Below are 24,361 nucleotides of genomic sequence, written 5' to 3'. Positions count from 1 at the left end.
TCCCAGGCACCAAGGGAAGTGTGGCAGGCCACCCCCACCCCAGGAATCCGTTGCCTCCATGCAGCTGACATTCCAAGTCATGACTGAGGACCGGTAGGTGTCCTGCAGAATTAGACTCTTGGGGGCTAATGTGCTGGGAGCTGCCACTCCCCACCTCCTCCCTCCAACATACTTCTGCTACTCCCAGGGGCTGTCATTCTACTCTGCATCCTGTCATTCCAGTACGAGAGCACAGATTCTGTTCCAAGGGACTGTCATTGCACTCGGGGGGCTGTCATTCCAGCGCCAGAGTGGTTTATCTGTTTCCAAGGACCGTCATTCTACTCTGGGGGTTGTCATTCTGTTCTCAGAGGAAGATTCTCTAAATCAATCCCACGTCTTCATTGCCACTTTTTGGTGCTGCAATTTTTTTCAATGGAGCCAATGCAAGTAAATTGGCATTTGTGGCTCCCGTTATATCTAATGGAACTGTCCTGGGGGTGCTCGCTTTGGGGGTATATAACTCAGACATCTGAAATCCAATCTTCGTGAAACTTGGAGGGTGGCTGGAGGAGAACTTGTTGAAGACACCCTTTGAGTTTGGCATCTCTGACTGCCAAGGGGGACCATTCTATGACCTCCTGAAGTGACAAACCACGAACCAAGTGAACTGGTCCGTGAACTGGGCAATTTTGTGTTGGTTTGTGGTTCGTGCAATGTGATGTACCATGGACCACTATTTTCCCAGTTCATGCCCATCTCTAATGTATACTTAGAAGTCTCGTTAAATTAATTGGAACTTGCTTCCTAGGAAATGGGTTTAGGATGGCAGTCCTACTGTATAAAATGTATTTCCTTTTGGAACAGCAGCATCCAAAGCATGAATCAGTTATTTTTCCCCTCGCCATTGCCCTTTTGTGAATAATCTAATCTTGTGCTTATCCTTCACTTTCAAAATGTATTACATATATTTGATGATATATTCTGACTGCTTTCAGAAAATCTGGGAGGATTGTAGTTGGCATTTTGGTCCTAATTTTTGTTTTAATCTGTTTCCAAACATCTTAAAAATTACAAATGTTTTTTGAAGAAAGAAACAAGATTATTATTGTGTATTATTCAATAACTAGCGATCGAGCCCATTTGAAAAAAACTTGCTCTACAAATGGCTCCTATGCTTCAAACAGACCCAGTTCAGCCTCAAACAGGCCCAAATTGGGCTACTATGGAGTGCAGGAACAATCCAGGGCTCATCGTGCCACTCCAGCAGCGTCTCTGCATTGCACAATGACCCGATTTCAGCTCATTTGAGGCAGAATCGGGCCCGTTTGGGGCCAAAATTGGGCCAGTGTGGAGTGCAGGAACACTGCTGGGGCAGTGCAACAGGCCTTGGAGTGCTTTTGTGCTCCCCAATGGACCAATTTCAGCCTCCAATGGGCCCGATTCAGCCTTAAACAGGTCAAAATCAGCCCATTGCTGAGCGCAGGAGCACTCCAGGGCCCTTCGCGCCACCCTGGCCTGCTCAGGGCCACTGCTGCGCAGGGCCTTCCCAGGCCTTCCGAAGCCCCGAGGAGGCAGCGGGAAGGCAAATTGTGTTGCCGCCAACTCAGTTCTTATCCCCGCGGAGTGCGCCTGCACAGGGATAAAAAGTGAGTCATTGGCAACACAGTTTGCCTTTTATGTCTTTGGATAATTTCATATATTATCTAGAACTTTGGAAATATAAAATATTGGACAACATAATCTTATAGAAGCTCTGCATCTACAGCAGCACAAAGAGTGGCTTCCAATGTCAAATTTATGTCAGAATTTTATTGCAGGCAAGTAGAAATATTTGCATACAAGATTAACAGTGCAATCCTAAACAGAGTTACTCCAGTCTAAGCCCACTGATTTCAATGGGCTGGAATAACTCTACACTGAGTTTACACTGAGGATTACACTGGTAAGTCAACATTCTTCAGTTGTTGGAGTACAAAAACTTCCTTAGAATAATGCACAAATGCTATATTTGCATCAGAGATAGGCACCTATTCCAATATCATAGCAATAACGTTCTTTGCATATTGTCAGGATTGTTCTCCTGGCAACCACTGCTACCTTCTGTTCCACTAGCACAATACTTTATATCGTCATGTTTTTAATATCAACTGTTTGTGTATTCTTGTCTTTTCTTTCATTCATGCATTAAATTTGGTATACACACATTCTAAAATATTCGTAATTGTTTAAATATATCCTCATCTCTGAGCTCGCTTGGATTTACATAATAAACTTGGAGATTATTGTTGAGATGTTACTAAGTTAGAGGGAAACAAAACCAGATGCCTGGGCACATGTCAGGTCCCACAAAGTTCCCTGGGTAGTATAGTCTTACAAAGAACAGCCACTTGATGCAATTCTCCGCTGGGGAATCTCTCTCTTTCTTGAAGGGTTTTCCTCTGGGAGTTAAGGGGAGGAAGAGGAGAGATGTAACAGGAGCCAGGAAATCCAGGGCAGCTTTTTGCAAGAGAGAGAGAATCCACAGTGCAATTCTCTGCCAGGGAGAAGAGTGATGGAGGAGGATCCTCTCTCTCTCTCTCTCTCTCTCTCTCTCAAAAAGCTACCCTGGATTTCCTCCTCTTACCCCCAGCTGCCCTGGGGGCCTCCTGTTACACCTCCCTGCCCCCAAGCTCCTGGAGGAAAACCCAAGCCAAGTCTTTTTGCAAGAGACAGAGAATCCTTCCCATCACTCCTCCCCTTGTGGAGACTCGCATCTAGTGGTTGTTCTTTATAAGACCCGGGGAACCTTGTGGAACCCAACACGTGAAGAATACATGTCTAGTGTCTCGTGTAGTTTGACTCTTAGTTTCCAGTCTATTTTGAAGTATTAATATCAATTAAGATTTTTTTTTAAATTCACATTGTAAATTACTGTAAGAGTAGAGTACCCTGTCACTTCAATCAGCCAAATGTGAAGCTTTCTTCCAACATAAGTGGCTTTGGTGGTTCTTTGGACCAGAGGAAGGCTTAACACTTAGCTAAGCAGAATGATAAGATACAAGACACTATCAGTAGTGCAAATGAAATAGTGAAGAGTGTGGCTTTTTGAGCATCTCTTATACCACACATTTTGGCCTTTACTCAAAACTTTGTGTTTTTAATTCAATATAAGTCTTATAGGCTCCATTAAGCTCTTTCAGGTTGATGCTAATTATGTAAAGCAAATATTTTATCCTTGAAATATGAAAAAATAATATATTGACAACAACTCCATTGCCTAGCTCCTACTGAAGGTTAACTTGCGTCTGTGTTGTATCACTTTGGACAACAGAGGCAGAGACTTCATTTTTTAAAAAAAAAATGATTTTATTTGAAATGAAGATAAAAAGTAAAAAAAGTAAACCTCATGCACAATAGAAAAAAACACATGATGGCAATAATGAGGAATCTACACATAAGCATCCATGAAAGGTTTCTAAGTATCTAAAAATAATTGTCGAAGGCTTTCACGGCCGGAGAACAATGGTTGTTGTGGATTTTCCAGGCCGTATAGCCGTGGTCTTAGCATTGTAGTTCCTACAATGCCAAGACCACGGCTTTACGGCCCGGAAAAACCACAACAACTATCTAAAAATAAGTCCATCTGCAGTTGTCTATAGGCCTTACATTCGAATATAGATAAAAGTTGTAAGATCCTTCATCCATTGAATTATTGGAGGTGGACATTTGTCTCTTCAGTGTTGTAATATAAGTGTTTTAGCTACAGTATAGCATGGTCTATTTTCGTTGGCCGTCAGTTAGGTTCCAGGTTATGGGCAGGTATTCTAAATGTTCATAAACATCATTAAAATACAAAATTAATATGTGTAAAGAATGTGATAGTCTGCATGTCTTAAAGAAGCCTGGAAGGGCTGAACACACACATTTGCAGACCTGTTAAGGGTTAATCCCTCTCAGAATCAGAGAGCTTTGAGTGGCAGGTTACTTCAAGGCTTCAGATTGTGTGGCTTGGTCTGGAAAAAGGAAGATCTTTTTTTCAGTCCTAGGAGAGAGAGATCCAGTGTGAAGGAGTTGAGAGACAGAGTCCTCACAGAGAGCAGTTACAACACTGGCCAGAGAACTGGGAAAGTTAGCAAAGAGGTTTGGGAAGACTCCAGATGGGCCAAAGAAAGAGGCTAGATCTTCTAAGGAGAGGAGGTTTTTCCCTACCCAGACAAACAGGGAGGTAGCTCTGGAGAGTGAAGAGATCCCTGGTCAGGTTTGGTTAGAAACTGACTGTGGAGACTTTCAGATTCAGTTAATGCACACTGGTGTGTACAGAGAAGAGGATTGGGGTACTAGAAAGTGGGTACCAGCCTTCCTAACCCCAGAAGAGAAGGAGAATTCTGAAAGTATACTAGAATGCTTGGAGGAAAACAAGGGAACCAAAGCCTCAAAACATAAGCCTTAAGTAATAGTGAAGAACATAAGAATAGAAGTGTGTGCAAGTTCTGAATTTTACCTCAGAAATTTTCTTCTTTTTAAAATTCTGTTTATTGTTTTTAAAATCACCAACAAATAACTTTACAAGAATAGGTATCTATAGACAATTATTACATTCAGTATATGTTTTCTAAATTATACATTCATACAGTCATAAATAACATATTTACAATTCATATACAATAATATAGCAATGATTATATCTTACTGTATTGAATGTCCATCCTGTTATGTGCTATTGTATCTACCTCATAAATTTTCAACCCCTGACTTCACCTGACCTTTCCCCTCTAATGTAAATTAACTAAGTAGTTAACTTTTTGGGAACTTTTAAAACATGTCTGGTGCCATTTCTGTGGTTTAAGGACAAGGGAACATCATAAATAACTTCCTCCAAAAAAGGTTGAATAACTAGATATGCCCAAAGCATATGCTTAAGAGATATGTCCTGTAAGCGCTAACTGACACTGTACTTACAGTAAAATCCTAATCAGAGTTTTCCAGTCTAAGCCTTTAGTGTACAGGTTCCCCCAGGGGCAATCCTCTCTCCTATGTTGTTTAACATCTACATGTGTCCTCTTGCCCATCTGGTGTAGAGTTTGGGGCTGGGTGTCATTAGTACACTGATGACACCCAGCTGTATCTGTTGATGGACAACTAGCTGGAGGCTGACCCATCTATTTTGACTGAGGATCTAAAGGCTGTGGTTGGATAGTTGAAACAGAGTTGGCTAAGACTGAATTCATTGAAGACAGCGGTCCTGTGACTGAGGAAGGACAATCCGAGGTTATGTTGCCAACTCCTAGCTCTTCATGGCATACCTTTAATACCAGAGTTGACCGTCAAGAGCTTGGGTGTGGTTCTGGATGCCTCCTTATTAATGGAGGCCCATATCATGAATGCTGCCAGACTGGCACTTCTCCAATTATGCCAGGTCAGGCACGTGGCCCCCTTCCTTTCTTGCCCGGACCTAGCCACAGTGATCCATGCAGTGGATCAGGCTGGATTACTGTAACTCGCTGTATACAGGGCTGCCCTTGAAACTGACCCGGAAATTACAACTGGTCCAGAATGCAGCAGCGGAAGTACTTAAGGTACTCCAGTGACAGCACACATTCAACTAGTGCTTTGCCAGCTGCACTGGCTCCAGGTTGAGCACCGGATCCATTTCAAGGTTATGATATTAATCTTTAAAGCCCTTCATGGTCTGGGACCAACATACCTGCGGGACCGCCTCTCCAGGTATGTCCCCCAAAGAGCATTGCACTCAGAAGATCAGAATTTCCTGGAGATCCCTGTCCCAAAACATGTCTGCCTGTCCTCAACTAGAGCCAACACCTTCTCAGTTCTGGCACCTGCCTAGTGAAACTCTCTGCCTAATGACATCCACACCCTGTGGGGCCTAACACAGTTCTGCAGGGCATGTAATACAGAGCTGTTTTGCCCAGCTTATCGGTGAGGACAGCAATGCTTACCACCATATCCGTCCTCTGTATCTGTCCTCTTATGGAGGGAAGAATATATGCTGTTTAACTCCATCTATAGTTTAGATTATATTGTTTTAATAGTTTCTGCCTTGTTTATTGATATGAATATTTATATATTTAGTTATGCTTTTGGAAGTTTATTAGAATGTTGTACGCTGCCTTGAGTCTGGTTACAGGGGAGGGTGGTTTAGAAATCCAAATAAATAAAAAAATAATACAAGTATATTACGTAATTGTTGAAGTGGGGAGAAATAAGTATGTTCAAATACTATTTTATGGTAAGGCAGCATTGTACAATAAATATACTAATTTGCTAAGACATGGGGAGACCCAAGTTTAAATTCCCATTCATCCACTAGCTAACGGGGCCTAAGTTAAGTCTTTTATCTATTATCTAGTTGTTTAGGTGCAATAACAGCTATAAAGCCCTTGGAAGGGCAATTAATATCATGACAATAAATCACTTCCCTAGACTGGCTTCTAGAGGCATTAATCCATAGTATAGCTGCATTCTGCATGAACTTAATGTTACATACAGATTCACAGTAGAAAAACATGTACAGTGCATAATAAGTCATTTTTTGATAAGCTGCTCTGGGATGCATATAATCATTAATTAAGGACTTATGAATTCTATTAACTTTCTTTTCCTATTTTGAAAGGGGTGTGTGTGTGCCAATTTCTACTTCTGCATTTTAAAATAGTCTTTGTGTCCTTCAGAAAGATTTTTTTTAAAGGATTTTTAGAATCACATGAAAGATACAAAGTATGTGACTGCTTGTTCTGTTCCTATTTTTTCTAGCACCCTCTATGCCACCATATGAACTGGAAACACCTTTAAATCAAACTGACAGTAGTGTGACAGTTACGTTAAAGCCTGCGCAGAGCAGAGGTGCCCCAGTCAGGTATGGTGGAGTTGTGGAAGCTTTACAAGATTAAAACAAAATCAATTAATTTTTGACAGTGTTTTCTGGAGGCTTTTTTTAAAAAAAAAACTCAGCAATCAGTGTTTAAATCTGTGTTTGCATTATCTCTAATTAAGTTAAATAACAGATGAGGAAAGAGTATGGTTTGATGTGGAGTGTTTAGGTATTGTGGAAAGTATTTCAAAGCCTGCTCTTTGAAAATAAGGAACAAAGCTACAGTGCTGTTATGTGGGTGGCTCCTTTACTCCTTTAAGGTAATTGCTCACTACAGTGTTTATGAGTTCAAGGGCACATCATTATTTTCTACTATGTTTTCAATAGCCAATCCCTCTTCTGTCCTCCTACAGTTTTAATAACCATTATTTCAGGTCATCTGCTGAAACAAAGTTAGGAGGTTTTAAATTAAATTGCATCATGGCCAAGATAGAATGCAGAAGAAAACATACTATTTTAAAAAAAAACATACTTGGAAGGATTTTTAGCAGTCTGCTTGAGAACTTATGTTGTATTGCAGCTAAGAGACTACAAATCAGGAAGCTCCATATTAAAATCCCGCTCCAATAGTCACATTTTCCCTCATATGACCCCCTACCTGCATGCTGCTATTAGCTTCAGTAGGCTATATTAAAAAGGCAACTCTTCCTGTTCCTGTGTAGTGAAAGAAGGGGAGGGAGGGAAGAAAATGCCCAGGTCAGGGGAACTGAGCCATCCTGTCTCCAGTATTTTCCCTGGCCTCCAGCCAGGCTCCAAAGTTGGGAACAACAAGGCAGAACACTGTGCAATTGGAGGTCCAAGAATCATGCAACAAAGTGAAATGTAATGGAAGTCAGTAAATATGCAATTGCAATAATAAACACAATAGTCATGCAATAAGCTCAAGCTAGTAGGCTAGAAAGCTGTGAAACAATGAAATGTAAAGGTGCAGGCATGCCGCTCCTGAAAACTGAAAAGAGTCCAAACAGTGAACAGAGGAAAGAACAGGCTGGGAGAAAAATACTGAAGAAACTGGAGAACGCTGACTTGAGGCAAGATAGAAAGAACATTGTTTTACTTTCCTAACACCAACCAAACATTCCCGCCCCCCAAACACCAAGAAAAGAGGAGAAAGCTCTCTCATACGTCAAGGTGGCACATGGCATGCCAAAGAGGTGGAACATTGGTTTGCTCCTGTGGTACTTAGTAGATGCCTCCTCTCCCCCAAATACTAGCTGAGGATCCCGGGAAAAGATCACATGCCAGCTGATGCCTGTTCTGAGAATTTTCATTGTCTGTAGAACAAGGATACATTCTTCTATTGCCTGCAGTTATTTTCATAACCTATTAAGAATCACACATACACACACATCCCTATACTTCTGCTTTAGGTTGCAGTATCCATAGCTGCAGTTTTTGTCAAACAACTCACTGGGGTCAAACTACATACAGTTGAGCATCATGTGCAGTCTGGCCCTTAGAGAAGATATGATTTCTCAACCTCAGCCTTTCTCTTTATTATGTAGATAGTACTGACTGGGAGGGTATAAGGTTAAAAATTAAGACATCCCTTTATTTATTCTTCGATGTATTTTAAGTTCTGTATTGCTTTGTTTGTCAAATTAACTTTATGCTAGTAAGTCCTCCTACACAATCCTGATTGGAGTGAAAGTAATGGAGCACCCATGAACACATCTGTATTTATTGGGCGGGGTGGGGGGTGGAAGTTCCCAGTAAATTGTTTCCTTCATCTGTATTCATTGTAAGATAGAAAAATTTAGCTGTACTTTATTTATGGACTTCACTAAGTGCAATGACTGCCTATTGATTCAGTTGTTGCCACCCAGCATGGTTAATGCAGATTCTTGGAACTACGCTAAACTTTTCAGTGTAAATGATGGTTGTCGTTTTATTGATCAAGGCATCAGCTCTGTCACATAAAAATCTTTAATTCCTCTGATGGATAGAGGAAAAGGGGGAGAGAGGCAGTAAGCACAGATTCTTACACGTTTCTGTTCAAGATTGCTTGTTTACAGTTTTACTGCCTTTTCATTCTATATTGGAGAAAATATAAACAAGTGTGTGACTGGGCCTAGTTTGGATCCAGTCCTTTAAAATTCAGACTGCAAATTATTCAAGAAATTACTACATGGCTGTATGATTTGTTTCAAAGAATACAAATTTATAAAAGCAAATGAGAACCTGCAAGGCTGGGGCGGGGGCAGGGTGAATCTCATTTTCCCTCTCCCACTATTTTCTCTTTCTCTATCCTGAAAGCCCCCATAGCCTCTCCTTTTTTCCTGTCTCCTTCTCTCCTTCCCACCCACCCACCATTTACATTACCACCCCCACCTTCAACTATATTTATTATTTATTTACTTCATTTATATCCTGCTTTCCTCCACAAAGGGCACCCAAAGCAGCTTATATCATTCTCCTCGCCTCTATTTTGTCCTCACAACAACTTTGTAATTAGGAGCAGACTGGTGGTGAAAAACCCTAGCAAAGGGGCTCCTCCTTCAGCCCACCCTGATCCTCTTCCTCAAAAGTAAGGTGGGAGGAAGTAAGAGAGAGCCTGCCTAACCAACTGGATGGGCGTCACTGCGTTTCAGATGGGCAGATATCTCCAGCCATTTCAGAGTGGCTCATTGCAGTAAAATCTCAAGCTCTTCTTCATCCACCATTGTTCCGCCTCTCATGCTCATGTCTCTCTCTCTCTACCATATTTTCACCTACCCTTCGGCCAAGAGGCTCAAGATAGCATATAGGGAACTCTTCATCCCCATTTTATCCTTGTAATAATCTTGTAAGGTCAGTTAGCCTAAGACTGATCAAAGGTAAGCTGGGAACTATAAGGGGAAAGGCCTATCTCTGCAATAGAAGGAACTGTTACACTTAATATTATACTGAATTGTTCTAACAATATGAATACGAAATTGAGAATGTTTAAAAACAATTGAAAAAGGCCCTGGTCAAACGCCTCCTCTGCTGGGATGGAGTCTGGGGCTGCAGCACCCTCTAGTGTTCCCTTGTCAGGTCCAGCTCCAGTTGGTCCTCAGAATACAGAGATGAAGAGGTTTCCATCAGACCCTGTTCCCTCCCTCCCCCTCTCTCGCCTCCTCTCTCCCTTCTTCCTTCACTCTCTTCCCCCCTCTCTGGTTGTACCAGATGTATAGCTGTCCTATGCAGTCTGCATCCTGCCATCCACCAATTTGTTTGCTACTGCAATGAGTATTGTAACGGACACTATGGAAGGCCACTTTTTAAATCTCTTAATGGTTCAAAATGGGGCCACCTTAAATGCCAAGGGCACCCATAGCAGGGCCAGTTTTTGACAGACAGTGTGGAACCGTGGTCTCAAAAACTTCCTTTTCTAACATGAACCTTCCACATCTTGAGATAATCTCCCACCTTACACAGAGCAGGACTTTTTCCATGGTTGCTTCAAGGCCATGTGTCAGGTCTATGGATGACAGGCTATGGCAGATTGATCCCTGTACCCTCACAGCAAGCACTCCATGGTCTTGGTTAAAAAGGCTTTATTCAAGGAATCAAATCATGTTCATAGATATGTCCACAGGTTGATCAGAAGTTGACAGGAATAACAAGGATGGATTTGTCTTAAGTTCTTAGGGAGTTCTATTTCAACAGTTACTTTATTGATTAATTTCTTAATAGGAAATGGTCCTAAATATCTCCATCCTAACTTTTTACTCGGTTACTCCCCTTTTATATCTATAACCAGCCAGATTCATACTGGATCTGTCCATTTGCTCAAGCACTATGGGGTCTTTGAGTTCTACCACATCCAACCCTAATCCTGTGACTAGGGGTGGTGATATTAAGTCCTGAGTGCATCCTGAATCTATTAAAGCTTGCACTCGCATGCTTGCACTCCAGGAGTTGCACCTGGTCCCAGCCAAAGATCTGGCTCTGGCTCTGTGGGCTCCGGGTCTAGCTCTGACAATGTGAAGCCAGTAGCCATCCTCCAAAGTAACAGGTACAGAGGAATGGAGAAAGAGTTCCTGTCAAAAAGCATGGAGGGGTGCAGACGTGATACTCTCCCTCCATGCCAGAACACTAAGACTGGAGAAACTGGCAACTACTTACTCCTGAACAACTTCACTGAAATGGGCAAACTGTAATATTGCAGTTCTGACATGTTGAGAGATACACAAATGAAAGTCTATGAATTAGGATGATCTGAAGCTGCCGTAACTTCATTCATTCATACATTCGTTCATTCATTTATTCAAATTCTTTCCTTGGACTCAAGGCAGCTAACAGTGCAACAAGTTCCAAAGACAGCAGATACAGTGAAACAGCAAACAAGTTAAAATAAATTAAAAGCCTGTATGAATAACACAGTTTTGATGGTCTTCTGGAAGACTAACAAGGAAGGGGAATAATAAGCCTCAAGAGGCAGGATGCTCCATGGTGTCATATCTGCACCCCTCCATGCCATTATTTTCAGCTGATATGTTGCCATGAACCATTGTACTGTGCTGAACCATTGTTCTATGCTGTGCCTTGATATCATATTGCTGATGCCATAACTTGCCTTGTATTCACAGGCCTGTTGTATCCAGAGTGTCTTATCTCTTGTGCTTTGAAGCTCAGTGTCTCTGACCTTGCAAACCTGCTAGTTCGCAGGGGAAAGAAGAATACCGTGTTTCATTTTTAATCTGTTGCCTTTGTCTAGACGAAGCATGTAAACTATTTAGGGAGTTCTCAGAACTTCGCGCCAAAAGTTATCTTTTCCTGTTGGGAGGGGGGATGTATACTTGGGATCTATATGAACCATAGTTTTTACAGATCTTGTTATTCTGATCAACTTGTGGTCATATCTATGAACATGATTTGATTCCTTGAATAAAGCCTTTTCAACCAAGACCATGGAGTGCTTGCTGTGAGGGTACAAGGGTCTATCTGCCATAGCCTGTCATCCATAGACCTGACAGAGAGGCTTACTGAATGAGAACTGATAGATATAACAAATTAATACTGGGATCTAGAATTATAGCAGTTACTATGTAATGAAGAAAATAATGGAGATGGGTGACTTTCAATCTTTTACGTTAATATTGATTCCCTTCCTCTGACAGCTATAAACTAACAGCACAATCCAGGATAGGGGCAAAAACGACTTGGAAGCCAACTAGGAGTTACAATGTGTATCCTTACACTGACATAACCCCCCTTGCCCAAACTTGCAGGGAGTTTTCAGTAGGCTCTCTTCCAGCCACCTTCCAAGTTTCATGAAGATTGCAACATGGATCTCTGAGTTATAGAGCCCCAAAGCTGGTGCCCCCAGGAAAGTCCTATAGAATTGGAGCCAGCAATGGCAGTTGCCTTATGTGTCCATTTGAAGTGATGGACCCCCACATGTGGGTCATGTCTCTGGCTGCCCCTTCCTCACGGGCGGGGTTCGAGAGGCATCCTGCCACCTCCCAACTCGGGGTGGGGGGTTTAGCCACCACCCAGCGGCACCCCCCCCTCTCCTGTGCCTGCCTGCATAGCCCTAGGGGTGACCGCACGTCTGGCGTATGGGTTTTGGTGGCCACCTGCTCCTCGTAGGTGGGCTCGGGTGGGGAGGCATCTGGCTGCCTCCCAACTCAGGGTGAGGGCTCTGGCCACCCCACGGCAGCACTCCCCTGTGCCCACTCACATGGCCCTAGGGGCGACCACACATCTGGTGTGTGGGTCACGTCAGCGGCCACCCCCTTCTTGTAGTTGGCGAGGTGAGAGTTACTTCCCCAAAAGGCGCCCAAGTCCCATGGATGGTGTGTGGGGTACCCTCCCTGGATGGGAAACAGACTGATTGACACACTCATCTCTCATGCCAAGAAATGGTGAGTGACTGGCCACTGACAAAATTCACCTCCTAGACGTGGCGGAACTGACAGAGACCTCCCCCTCCTTGGGATGAGGCTATTCTAAGTCTCGCTGGCAAGGTGGCTGCTGACCAAACCAACCCAAGTCTGCATCACATGTTCAGCATAGCATTTCATATAATTTGCACATAAGCACAATATTTGATATCACATTGCTGCATATTCTCACCTGATTGCACATTAGAACACTTTCTGAGTACAAGAATTAGATTATAAGATACCTCTGAGACGAGGCGGCAGTCACAGATGCCTTGCTTACCTTGGGGGGAGGCCATTCTAAGTCCCTGGGATAGGATGTGGCAGCCACAGACTTCACTCACCTGCCAGCCATGGTGGCAACAATGGGACTCCTTTCCCCCATGGGGGAGGAGAGCAGACAGGGCAGGTGCTCCACACAATTTCGCCAGGCACGGTCTGCCCAGGAGAGTAGCTGCAGCTGAATGGCAGTGTGGAGATGTGGCGGCTGTTGTCGGCATGACCCACCCACCAGGTGCAGCGGATCATAGTCAGGGAGGGGGACACCTGGCCTTCCCCCAGCAGGAAAGCAAAACAATGCAATGACATCTTGTGCGCCCCTCCCTTGCATGGAGGGCCACCGGCTAGGCTGGACTGGGTGCACAAAATAAGTGGCCTGGACAAGGCCAACCGAGGAGAGGAGTGATCAGAGCAACACAGCGACATTGTGTGCTCCCCTTGCTTGAATGGAGGGGAGACAGCCCAGCTACACAGAAAGCACAAAATAAGCGGCCCTGAAGAGGCCAGACCACGAGAGCAGCGTGTAGCTGAACGCATGCGTGGAGCGGTAGAGGTTGTCGCCAGCATCACTCACCTGCTGGACGTGGCGGAAAATCCATGACCCACCTGACGGATGTGGCGGGTCGTGGTCAGAGTTTGAGGAGTACGTGTCCCACCCATTAGATGTGGAGGCAAGTCCCTGACCCACCCGCCAGATGTGGCAGGTTATGGTCGGGGGGGAGACCTGATCCTCCCCCCCACAGGAGAGCAGAGCAGCGAAGTGACATGCACTCCTCTTCCTCGCATGGAGGGCTGATGGCCCAGCTGTACAGGCAGCACAAAATAAGTGGCTCAGGCAAGGCCGCCCCAGGAACCAGGAACAACATCGTATGGTGTCATGTGGGTGCAGAAGAGTTGGGGCAGTCCCCTGAATGTCCCACCCACTGGCCTTGACAGAAAGCCCCTGACCCACCCACCGGACATGGCGGGTCGCAATCAGGGTGTGAGGAGACTTTGTCCCACCAGCCAACAGCAATGAAGGAACCCTTTCCCCCAGGCGCAGAGGAGACAGTAAGTCCCATGGATCAGGGCCCCTGAGACCGTGTCATACAATTTCATGTGCAACACCATCCATCGTGCAGAGGAATGGTGGCTGCAGGCATGATCCACCCACCGGACGTGGAGGCAAAGCTATCCCTTGTTGAGAGGAGTGTTGGACATGGACACTGGCAGTCTGACACAATTGACTGTGACCCACCTGCCGGAAGTGGCAAAGGAGAAGGGTGCACAAAATAATTGGCCCGGATGACACCGGACCTGGAAGAGCAGCATCGTGGAACACTGAAGGCAGTCACCTGAATGTCCCATCCACCAGACATGGAGGCAAGTCCCTGACCCACCCGCCGGATGTGGCAGGTCATGGTCAGGTTGTGAGGAGAGCATGTCCCACCCACCAGACATGGAGACAAGTCCATGACCAACTCGCTGGACATGGTGGGTTGCATTCAGGGTGTGATGACCCACCCACCAGACATGGTGGCAAGTCCCTGACCCACCCGCCGGATGTGGTGGGTCGCTGTCAGGGTGTGAGGAGACGATGTCCCACCCAGTCACTGGCATGTCCCACCCACTGGCCATGGTGGCACCAAATGAACCCCTTCCCCCTGGTGTGGAGGAATCCCATTGAACGGGATTCCTCACACAATACTGTACAACTATATGTGCAAACCCGTCCCTCATGCTGAGGAGCATTGGACATGGACATCACTGACCCACCTGCTGGCCATAGCAAAGGAGAAGGATGCCTCCTCCTCCTTGGGGGGATGCTGTTCAAAGTCCTGCCACCCTTCCTGGTGTGCATCCCAGCATGAGCATGTGCAGCTTATAAATAGCAGGCAAACTAGGCCCTCAATGCATGCCTCTTTCAGGGCCTCCGGGCCACAACACAGAACACGCTCAGAAAGGGTTCGGCCCCTGTCCTCAGTTATGGCCCTGCAGTGCCCGAACCCACACCCTCCTCCTCATTCTGGGCAGGCACTGCACGATAGAACATATTCCTTCCAGCAGAAGAAGTCATTGAATGGCGACGGTCACCTTCCCATTCGAGAAAGGTGCTCAAAGAAAGATGGAAGGAGAAAGTAAAGGAATACGTGCTCCAAAGAGAAGGGGAAAGTAATTGAATGGCTGCAGAAGTTTACCTTCCCATTTGAGAAAGGTGCTCAAAGAAAGATGGAAGGAGAAAGAAAAGGAAAATGTGCTCCAAAGAGAAGGGGAAAGAAAATCCTATTCCTAACATGCTCTACATTGAAGGGGAAAGAAAACATGAAAATGTTTCAGCGAGCCCTCATCAGACGTGCCCTGCAGCCTGGACTGTGATCTTGGATGCATTGGCTTGGCTTTCTGGGGCAGAGGCTGAGGGTGGGCGGCTGGTGAAAGAGAGACAGAGGCGGGCTCAGGGCTCAGAAGAACACTCAAGTTCCAAGGAGGGGTAGCCGAGCAGGGGGAGGTTGACCTTGATGAACGAGAGCTGGTCCACCAGGTCCAGATCTAGTTGTGAGGGTCGTGGATGGAGGAGGTCTCCCAGGCGTGAGAACACCCTCTCACTCTGGACACTGATGGGGGGGCAGGAGAGGATGTTGGTGGCCACCATCGAGAGGTCTGTTCAAACGGCAGATTTCCTCTCCCAATACTCCAAGGGGTTGCAGTGGGAGGGCTTGGGGGGCTCGGCTAGGTACTCTCTCAACATGGCTTCTAACGAGTCCTCTGATGGGATGGAAGTCCTGACCCCACTGCCGCCGACTGCCCAGCCCACCACCAAGGACCAGAATGGGGGTGGGTCTTCGTAGGGGGAGCTCTCCTGCCCCGTGGTGGCGCTGGGCACCGCCACTGCCTTCTCCTTCCGCTCCGTCCCCTCGCCCACACACACTTCCCTCCCCTCCGCTTGCTGGGACCGGAGCTTGCGCACCACTCGATGCAGGAGCTTCGACCATTGGTGGAGCTCTCCCTGCCAAATGGCTATGCTGCCCTTGATACGAGGGTCACATATGCAGGCCAGTCTGCATGGGTCCTCCCTGCACAGAGGATGCAAGCAGGTGGCCAAGCCTGCCTGCAACCTATCACCAAAGTCCCTGACCCTGTGGAGAAGCTGGTCCTGTTTTTCCATCTCTTTGGCCAGGACCTGGTCCAGGCCATGGATCAGGGGAATGACCTGCCCCAGAGACCTGTGTGGTAGCCACACAGGAGCTCGGTGGTCTCCTTGAATGGCCCCAGGACACGGACCATCTGAGAGAGGGCTAGCCAGTCCGTAGAGCTGAGGCTGAGCTCCTCTTTCCCCTGCTAGACTGGCACCGAGGACATTATGTCCTCAACAAGGTTCTTTGGCTCCATCAGACAACTTACCATGTCGTAGGTGGAGTTCCACAGGTGGCTGTGTCCTGGAAGAGATGGTGCTCGGGATCCCCCCCTCCACCAGCTTCTAGAGCAGCTCGCGCAAAGACTTGATGCTGCACGAGAAGTGGGCTGACAGGCGCTGACAGCTGTCCGGCAATGCGTGCATGGACAACGTCAATTTGTCCCAGCTGGCCTTGATGTTGCTCCCTAGCCCCAGAGCAGCCATCATGACTAGTGCAGTTTGTGCGCCAGGCAGACCATGCCACCTTGGGATGCCTCTCTCAGGGGCGCCAGCATGTTTCTTCCCACGTCGGTGACCATGAAGCCGCAGGAAACCTGCCCCGCAGGAGCCCTTTCCCTCAGTGCAGCCCTGATCGTGGCGGCGATGTTCTTGCCTGTATGATCCTTGTCCATCCCCCTTGCCTGCAGCAGCAGCACTCTATAGCCCAGCGCCAAGGGGGCTACCTCTTCCTGGGGATCCGACGTCTCCCTGGGGGAGCGGAGATTCTCCAGTTGTTACCAGTGGGCTGTGATGGTGAGGTAGCCATGATGATGACCGCTCCAGATGTCTGTTGTGATGTGGATGGTCTGTCCTTGGGCACCCTTCAGTTCCCTCATGACCCTTGCTTTCATAGCCTGGTAGAGGGCAGGCAAGACTCGCTGGCCAATGGTCCTTTTTGACAGCATCGAGAACCAGAGAGCGAATCAACGCACCAGCCTCCTAAAGCCCACACCCTCCACTATGGATAATGGGAGTCCGTCCAATGCGATCACCTCCACCATCGCTCCATGTATGCTGCCTGAGTCCTTCTCCTGACTCTTACGCTGGGCATTGTCAGAGACCCAGAGGGGACAACCTCCTGGAGGGTAGCCTGCTTGGCCATACTCCCTCCCACAGCACCCTCATGGCCAGTCTTCTGCTGGCCATCGACTCCAGTCCCCTTCCCCTTCTCTCTGCTCTGGACTCCTCACCCGCTGGCCAGGTGATTTGCTTAGCGGCAGAAGCGAGATGCTCGGGTTGTGCCTCTGCACATACTTGCGGAGTGTGGAGGATGACAGGCGCTTGGGATCAGTGCCCCTATGCTCCAGCACCTTGCAATGATGCCATCGCACCGAGCAAGGGTCACGGGGAAGGACTTGAAAGTGCCTTCAAATTGAGTTGTTGAAATGGGCGCTGGCAGGTGGTGTTTCGGGAGGAGATTAAAGGAATGACTACCGCGGTGTGAAGCTAGCCTGCAAAGAGGGAGTAGGGTGTGTGCTCCAGACAGGGAGAGTCCCTGGTGTTTCCGATGCAGAGGAATGGGATGATGCTCCAAAGCCCGCCCATTCTTCCTCAGATCCCTCCTCCTCCACAAACAGCTTCACCAGGTCCACTCCTGGCAGCGTAGGACAGACCACTTCTGCCTCTGCCATAGGCTCCGTGGACAGATCAGAAGTGAGAGACTCTGCTGCCGGACAGACTTCCCCCCCTAGAACTGCTGCTGCTGCTGGCCTCCCATGGGCCACATACTCTGCCCTTTTTCCCACCATGACCAGTCTTGCCTAGCAAGGAACGCTTCATAGTTGTGCAGTAAAACAAAACCAAAACCGAGAGGAATTACTGGGGACAATTGAGGACGAACTTGACAGTAAGGGAGTGAGATGGCAAGAAGTGGCCCTGACACTGGGGTTAGGTGTGTTGAGCCTCAAAACCACCTCCACCCAGTCACTAGCCCCAGCTACACAGGTGCTCACAAACAAATCACTGTGTGCGCTGACGGTATGCATGCACACAGCAAAGGTGAGCTGCACTAGGGAAGTGTGCAAGTGGGTAGTCTGCAGACAGTAAAGCTACCCGTGCAGATGTGAGTCAGCAGGCAGCCCCCAAAGCCACCTCCACCAGACACTGTCCCCAGCTGGAAAGGGGCTCAAAATAAAATAAAACAGTGTGTACGCTGACGGTGTGCATGCACACAGCAAAGGCGAGCTGCACTAGAGAAGCGTGCAAGTGGGAAGCCTGCAGTGCAGACAGTAAAGCTAGTACCCATGCAGATGTTGAGTAAGTGAGCAGCCCCCCAAACCACCTCCACCCTGTCACTGTCTCCAGTGGGGACAGTGGGCAATGATGGTGTGCACAGCAGAGACAGTGGAGCAACAGTGCAGGTGTGAGTCAGTGCACCAGAGGCACGAGTCCCCCCCAAAACACCACCCAGTCACAGGCACTGGCTGCTACAGAGGCGCACAAAAGAAAACTAAAGGGCACTAAAGGGGTGTGCAGAAAAAGGGGAAACTGCACTACACCCACACAAGTACACACAAAGAACTAACAGAAAAGTCAGGCTCCCTGGGGGGAGGGGGCACAAAACAAACCAGAAGTGAGACCCTCCAATAAGGAGAGAAAGAGTGAAATAAAAGCAAATAAAAGTGAAGCTCCCTTGGTGGGGGAGGCCACAAACCCCCAGAAACCAAAGCCTCCAAACAACAGAGGAGAAAAATAAAAGCAAATAAAAACCTTGGTGAAGCAAGACCACAGTTCTACTCAAAGGCCTAACACTAGACTGGGGAGGGGGAGGAGGTGAAAAGCGAAGACTAGGATGGGGGGGCGGGATAAGTGAAAAAAACACCCTTTTCCCAAACACCTTCCCAGGCCCCAGTAAGAAAGGCAGCAAGAGAAAAGAGGCTTTTCAGCCCCTTTTCCAACAGCCAGGCCAAAGATCCCTCCCAAGTTCCCAACACTACAGCCTGCAAGCTCTCCGTCCTCTCCCTCTCCCACTCTGGAGAAACTGAAACCAGAAATCACACGGCTTTCCCTATTTATGGAAAAAGCTAAGAAGATTGAACAATACAGGAGCACTCTGGTTGGCAGAACCTGCCTAACATGGTTTGGGAAGGAAGAGATTGGTGTTACCATGGCTGCTGAAGGCCCAGCTCCTCAGTTGCCTTAGAGATTCGAACCCTCCCTCCCCTTTTCCTTGCTGGATGGGCCAGAGTGGGAGCTCTCTAGTTGGCAGGGACAGCTGCCAATCAAGCCTGGAGGCCTCAGATTGGGGGCAACCCAAAGACTGCCATTGTCGCCTGGGAGAGGGAGTGTTTTGGCGCCAAAGGTGTCCGAATCGCCCATGGAAAGGTAAGAAAAGTTCATTTGGTATGGAAAAACGCGGTCCCACGGAATGCATGGTTCTTTAAATACAAACCAGCCGTTCCATCCAGAATTTTGTTCCATTGTTCATTTTGTGCCCATCTCTAGTGGAGAGAGTTCACATACTCTCTTCCTTAATAATCTTTAGGGTAGAATTTGCTTTTTTTTTTGCCTTTAAAGCACAGTTCCATTTTTACTGAAATATCTACCATACTCCAAGATCTCTTTCTTGGTCACTCACCACCAATTCAGACACCACCAATTCAGACCCATCAGTTTATATGTAAAGTTAGGATTTTTGTTGTTGCTGATGATGACTTGGCTTTACCTTTTTAACAAGAAACATTTTAAACAATTTGGATATATTTTCAAATATCATATGATAGTTGGACTCAGGTTTCAAAACAGGACTTGCAAAAACATCAGTCCTTTATTTGTATGTCTAATCATTTTGTTTTCATTTTATTTAGAGTGCATTATTTAGAGCTCTATAAAGTTGTGGACTTGAAAGAGAAACTACGGGGTCATCTCCTGCTATCATTACCTACAAACTGCTTCTGAATTATAGCTTTACAAGCTATACAATAACCCAAAACATGAATGAGTGAGTCTGTGATGTCAAAGTGATGGAGCTTTATTGATGCCCATAATTATCACTCCTTTATGGCAAACAAATATTATTATTTATAGTCTAACAGTCAATTTCAGTTACATTGAGGGAGCATTGCAGTAATTACTTATGGTATAAAAATGTAGTAATTCATTTTTGTTATGTAATAGAACTCACTCTTGAATTTTTTACAATGACTAGAATTAATAGGTTTTTGGTGCAGGTTAAATACATGTATATCATAATCCTTGGGAAAGTTATATGACACGTTCTGTGGACATTTGAAATGCAGTGGTCACAGAAAGCCACATGAAGTAAGTTTTTGATAACTTTGCTCTTCAATGCTGTGCTAAGATTCCGAAAGTTTCTACCACCTAGACCTCATAAAATAAGTAGGAACTAGCCTCCCAAATCTGGCATCTGAGTTGGCTGTCCAAAAGAAGTCAGGCACTCAATACTAAGCCCTGAGTCAGCGTCCCGGCTTGCGCGTCAATGCAAAAGCGGTGCTACTCTGTCACTCCCTATGGAATTTTGCAGGAGAACCACGCTGGCACGAGTGCTCGGCAAATTGAGGCTGCTGCCAAGAGCACTTCCTTGCCGTTCTCCTGAGAATGCCGCCCACACCAGCCAATGGCTGCACCACTCCTCTGACAGGCAGGTGAGGGTCAAGTAGCAGCGCAGCCAGTGGGGAGGCCACTATGTCTGCTGCCCACCAACACATGGAGCAGGCATCCCTGCCAGGGGGGGGGGTGAGGTAACACTGAAGGTGCTGTCACCACCACAAGAAACAGGTTCCCTGAAAAGTGGGACCAGAAAGGCGGCAGGACCCGGCAAGTTTTGCACTCGCAACCTGCAGCACTTGGGATCAGCGCCCAGGTTCTGGATAGGCAGGTGGGGGGCAGGTTCTTCAATGAGTGACAGGAATGCCCATTGGAAACCACACAAGAGGCCAGAAGGCCCACTGAAGGTGATGAGAGTGAAATGTCACGTCGTTTGAACACATCACTGCATCACAAAGTTGCAAGGAGAACGCGGGTTGGACCTCGAGAGCCCCACTCTGGTCCTAGGGCAACACAACCCAGAGTGGATTGATGGCCTGCAGGAGCAGAGAAACTGCTCCAGGGCCCGCCGTCCACCTCCTCCCCATGCCAGATTTTCCACGTCCATCCCTGCCTTTGCAAACAGCGAAAAGGAGGGTGCTCCATTCTTCCAGAAGAGGAGCCCTAGAGATCCCAAGATGTCACTCCACATCCTCCATATCCTGCCAGCAACCCCCCCTTCCCCCACATGCAACAGTCAGCTGCCTGGCTTATCAGATGCCAGCAGCTCAGTCTGTCAGAGAATGGAAGTCCTCAGTAGTGCCCCCCACCCTGCTAGACATTCATGGACCACACTTCAATTCTCACCTCACTGCTTGAACTTACACTGAGGGGGGAGGGGGCAAGGAAGCTGGACAGGCACCACCTGACACCTGCTACTTCTGGCAGCAGAGCTTACACCACCCATCCTAGCCATGAGCCAGGAAACATTTGTGGGGATGTGTGAATAGACATCCCTACAGGGAGTGGGGGGGGGGGCTACTGTCATCATCAGGAAGTAAGGGAACCCGCAAGGGCTGATACGGGTAAGATAAGAAAAAACAGACCAACGTCCCCGTATATTGAACCAATAGCAAAAGTTCACAGCTTATACACCATTTATCTGTCTAAGAAATTAGGCGTCCATAATTATGTAACAAAAATAATACCAATAAGGAACAAAGGAGCTAGACAAGATAATTGGCTCCTCACAATACACTGGAGCCTACACAATGATTGCTATAGTTGCTAAAGAAGTCCAGACCGGAGCTTATAATACGCTGTAACTCCTGGTCACGAATATGAAAAGAGACCATATGATGATGATGATAAGCCGTTAATTTTCCCAACAGCTTTTTGGACATTGTCACCTTTAGAACAGAATCTAATACATTTGGTATCCGCCCCTTTAAGAAGATAACAGACAGAAACTCTTACTTGCATTTTTCTTCTTACCACCCCCATCATCTTCGGCACAATTTGCCATATGGTCAGTATTTAAGGTTGAAAAGAAATGCCACCCATCCAGAGGATTTCTGCTCTGCCAAGGAGTCCTTAAGTAGAGATTTTCTCCTGAGAGGCTATCCAGTAGAGGTGGTCAGGAAGGCAGAACAGAGGGCAACTGTGTGGTGCAGATCATACTTATTTGGAGACCATAAGTTAAAGATGGATGCATCCCTGAGATGGGCAGTGGACTATACCCCCTTGGCCAAGGGTATTAGTAATATCATAAAGAAACATTGGCACATTGTGAGCCATATACCGGGGTGTGCACAGTTACCAAACCATAGGTTTTCACCGCACGGCGAACCTTAGAGACAGGTTGGTTCATTCTCGTTTTGTCAACATAGAAGCTGATACTCAGAGACCAGTAGGACATCACCGGTGTGGAAGATGCAATGTATGCAACTTGGCAGCTGTAGGTGACCTCCTCAGGTAGGGAAATTTCCCTTAGACATTTTTCCACATGTAGCACTAGTGGGGTGGTATATATCATTGAATGTACCTGTCCACGTATTTACGTTGGCAATACCAGTAGACCTGTCAAAATACGCATTCAAGAACATATTTCTCGTATTAGAAATGATCAGAGGGAAGCACCCCTCACGCCACATTTCATTGAGCTTCACAGGAATGAAAAGGAATTTAGATATTCGGTCCTGAAGGTACTTAAGATAGACAGATCTAAGGATCTAAATAAAGAACTCAGGAGAAGAAAAGCCTTTTGGACCTTTGAGTTGAATTGTTTAGGGCCATTAGGGCTCAATTCATGTATTGATTACTCGGGCTTTGTTTGACTTGTTTGCACATGCTAATGGGATAAGGACTACATACTTATTGTGACTAAGGTGTTGGGGAGCTTTACGACTCCATTGCATAGGATCCTTAAATACTCAGTAATTAGGATACTTGTTAACAGCTGTTGACCAAGCAGGGAATGCAGTCGGGAACTTTTGTCAAGCTGTAAAGGAGTGAGAATCTTTGGGGGCAAGAATGCAATGGTTGATGAGAATATAGAGATTGCTATATCATGTATGTGATTTTTTGCAGTTAATTCCCGTGATCAAGAAACTTATGAAACAGGAAGATACCCGGAATCCTGTTTGGAAAATTACTGGCTTATTATCATCATCATATGGACTCTTTTCATATTCATGACCAGGAGTTACAGTGTATTATAAGCTCCGGTCTGGACTTCTTTAGCAACTATAACAATCATTGTGTAGGCTCCAGTGTATTGTGAGGAGCCAATTATTTTGGCTAGCTCCTTTGTTCCTTATTGGTATTATTTTTGTTACATAATTATGGACGCCTAATTTCTTAGACAGATAAATGATGTATAAGCTGTGAACTTTTGCTATTGGTTCGATATACGGGGGTGTTGGTCTGTTTTTTCTTATCAGGAAGTAAGCAAAAGACAGGCATTTTGTTGTTTTTCAACACATATTTTATTAAACCGGAAAGTTGAAGAGGTTCTCTGGACATGTGTCTTGCCAGTGTCCCTTGGTTGGAAAGGGAGCAAAGGCAGTTCGCGCAGCAGTCAGAGCCACAAAATCCATCGCCCATTCTGTTCTCACAGGGGTGAGGTTGAGATGTGGCCTGCCTTGAGAAACTGCTCCCTGGGCTGGACCTGAATGGCACTCGCGGAGAATCTCTGGGGGCTGGAACAGCCATCTTCTTTGTTCTCCCTGAGGAGTTGTGACCTGCCTGCAAGGGAAAGAGACATGTATGGCAAGAGATCCCAACCCGGTCTGAGCCCCAGCCTAGTCTGCCACATTCTGGGAGGGAGTGGCTGTTGCAGCTCCAGTATCACAGGTCCAGCCCGCAACCAGATGATGCATGGCCCTCTGGTGAGAAAGTGCTGTGCATCGGAATGATCTGATCCTGTGAAGGAGAAGGTCAGGGGGCTGAGCACTCTCCATCAATAGGGAGTCAAGAACACCCTGTCAACCTGACCTGTGGCCACACTTCCTTCTCTGCTGGGAGGAGCCTCAGCTGACAGAGTCTGACAGAGTCCCCAAATGGGTAGCTGGCAACCCCCACCCCAAATGGCTGTGTTGAGAGCAGTTTTCTGGCAATTCTCCATGGCAGAAAGATGCTGCCACCGACCCCCCTTCCCACCGGCAAGCCTCACCTGCAGAGGCTGGCATTTGGGAGGGTTCAGATGTAGGGGGGGGGAGCTGGCACACATCAGCAAGCAGGGTTAGC

The 24,361-nt window shown here is 46.7% G+C and overlaps 1 protein-coding gene across 6 annotated transcripts in view; it reads left to right on the top strand.

The window, feature by feature from the left end:
• The window catches only part of PTPRM (protein tyrosine phosphatase receptor type M), a 749,315-nt gene that overhangs the window by 430,835 nt on the left and 294,119 nt on the right, over positions 1-24,361 (top strand). For all 6 annotated transcript variants that reach the window (XM_054985128.1, XM_054985127.1, XM_054985126.1 and 3 more), the window contains exon 11: positions 6,733-6,835. In XM_054985128.1, the coding sequence (XP_054841103.1) occupies positions 6,733-6,835 (103 nt within the window). The remainder of the gene's footprint in view (positions 1-6,732; positions 6,836-24,361) is intronic.

This window comes from Eublepharis macularius, chromosome 7 (assembly GCF_028583425.1).
Source record: "Eublepharis macularius isolate TG4126 chromosome 7, MPM_Emac_v1.0, whole genome shotgun sequence".
Lineage (NCBI taxonomy): Eukaryota > Metazoa > Chordata > Lepidosauria > Squamata > Eublepharidae > Eublepharis > Eublepharis macularius.
Note: the sequence above shows the minus strand (reverse complement) of the source record. Positions and strands in the feature narration are given on the sequence as shown.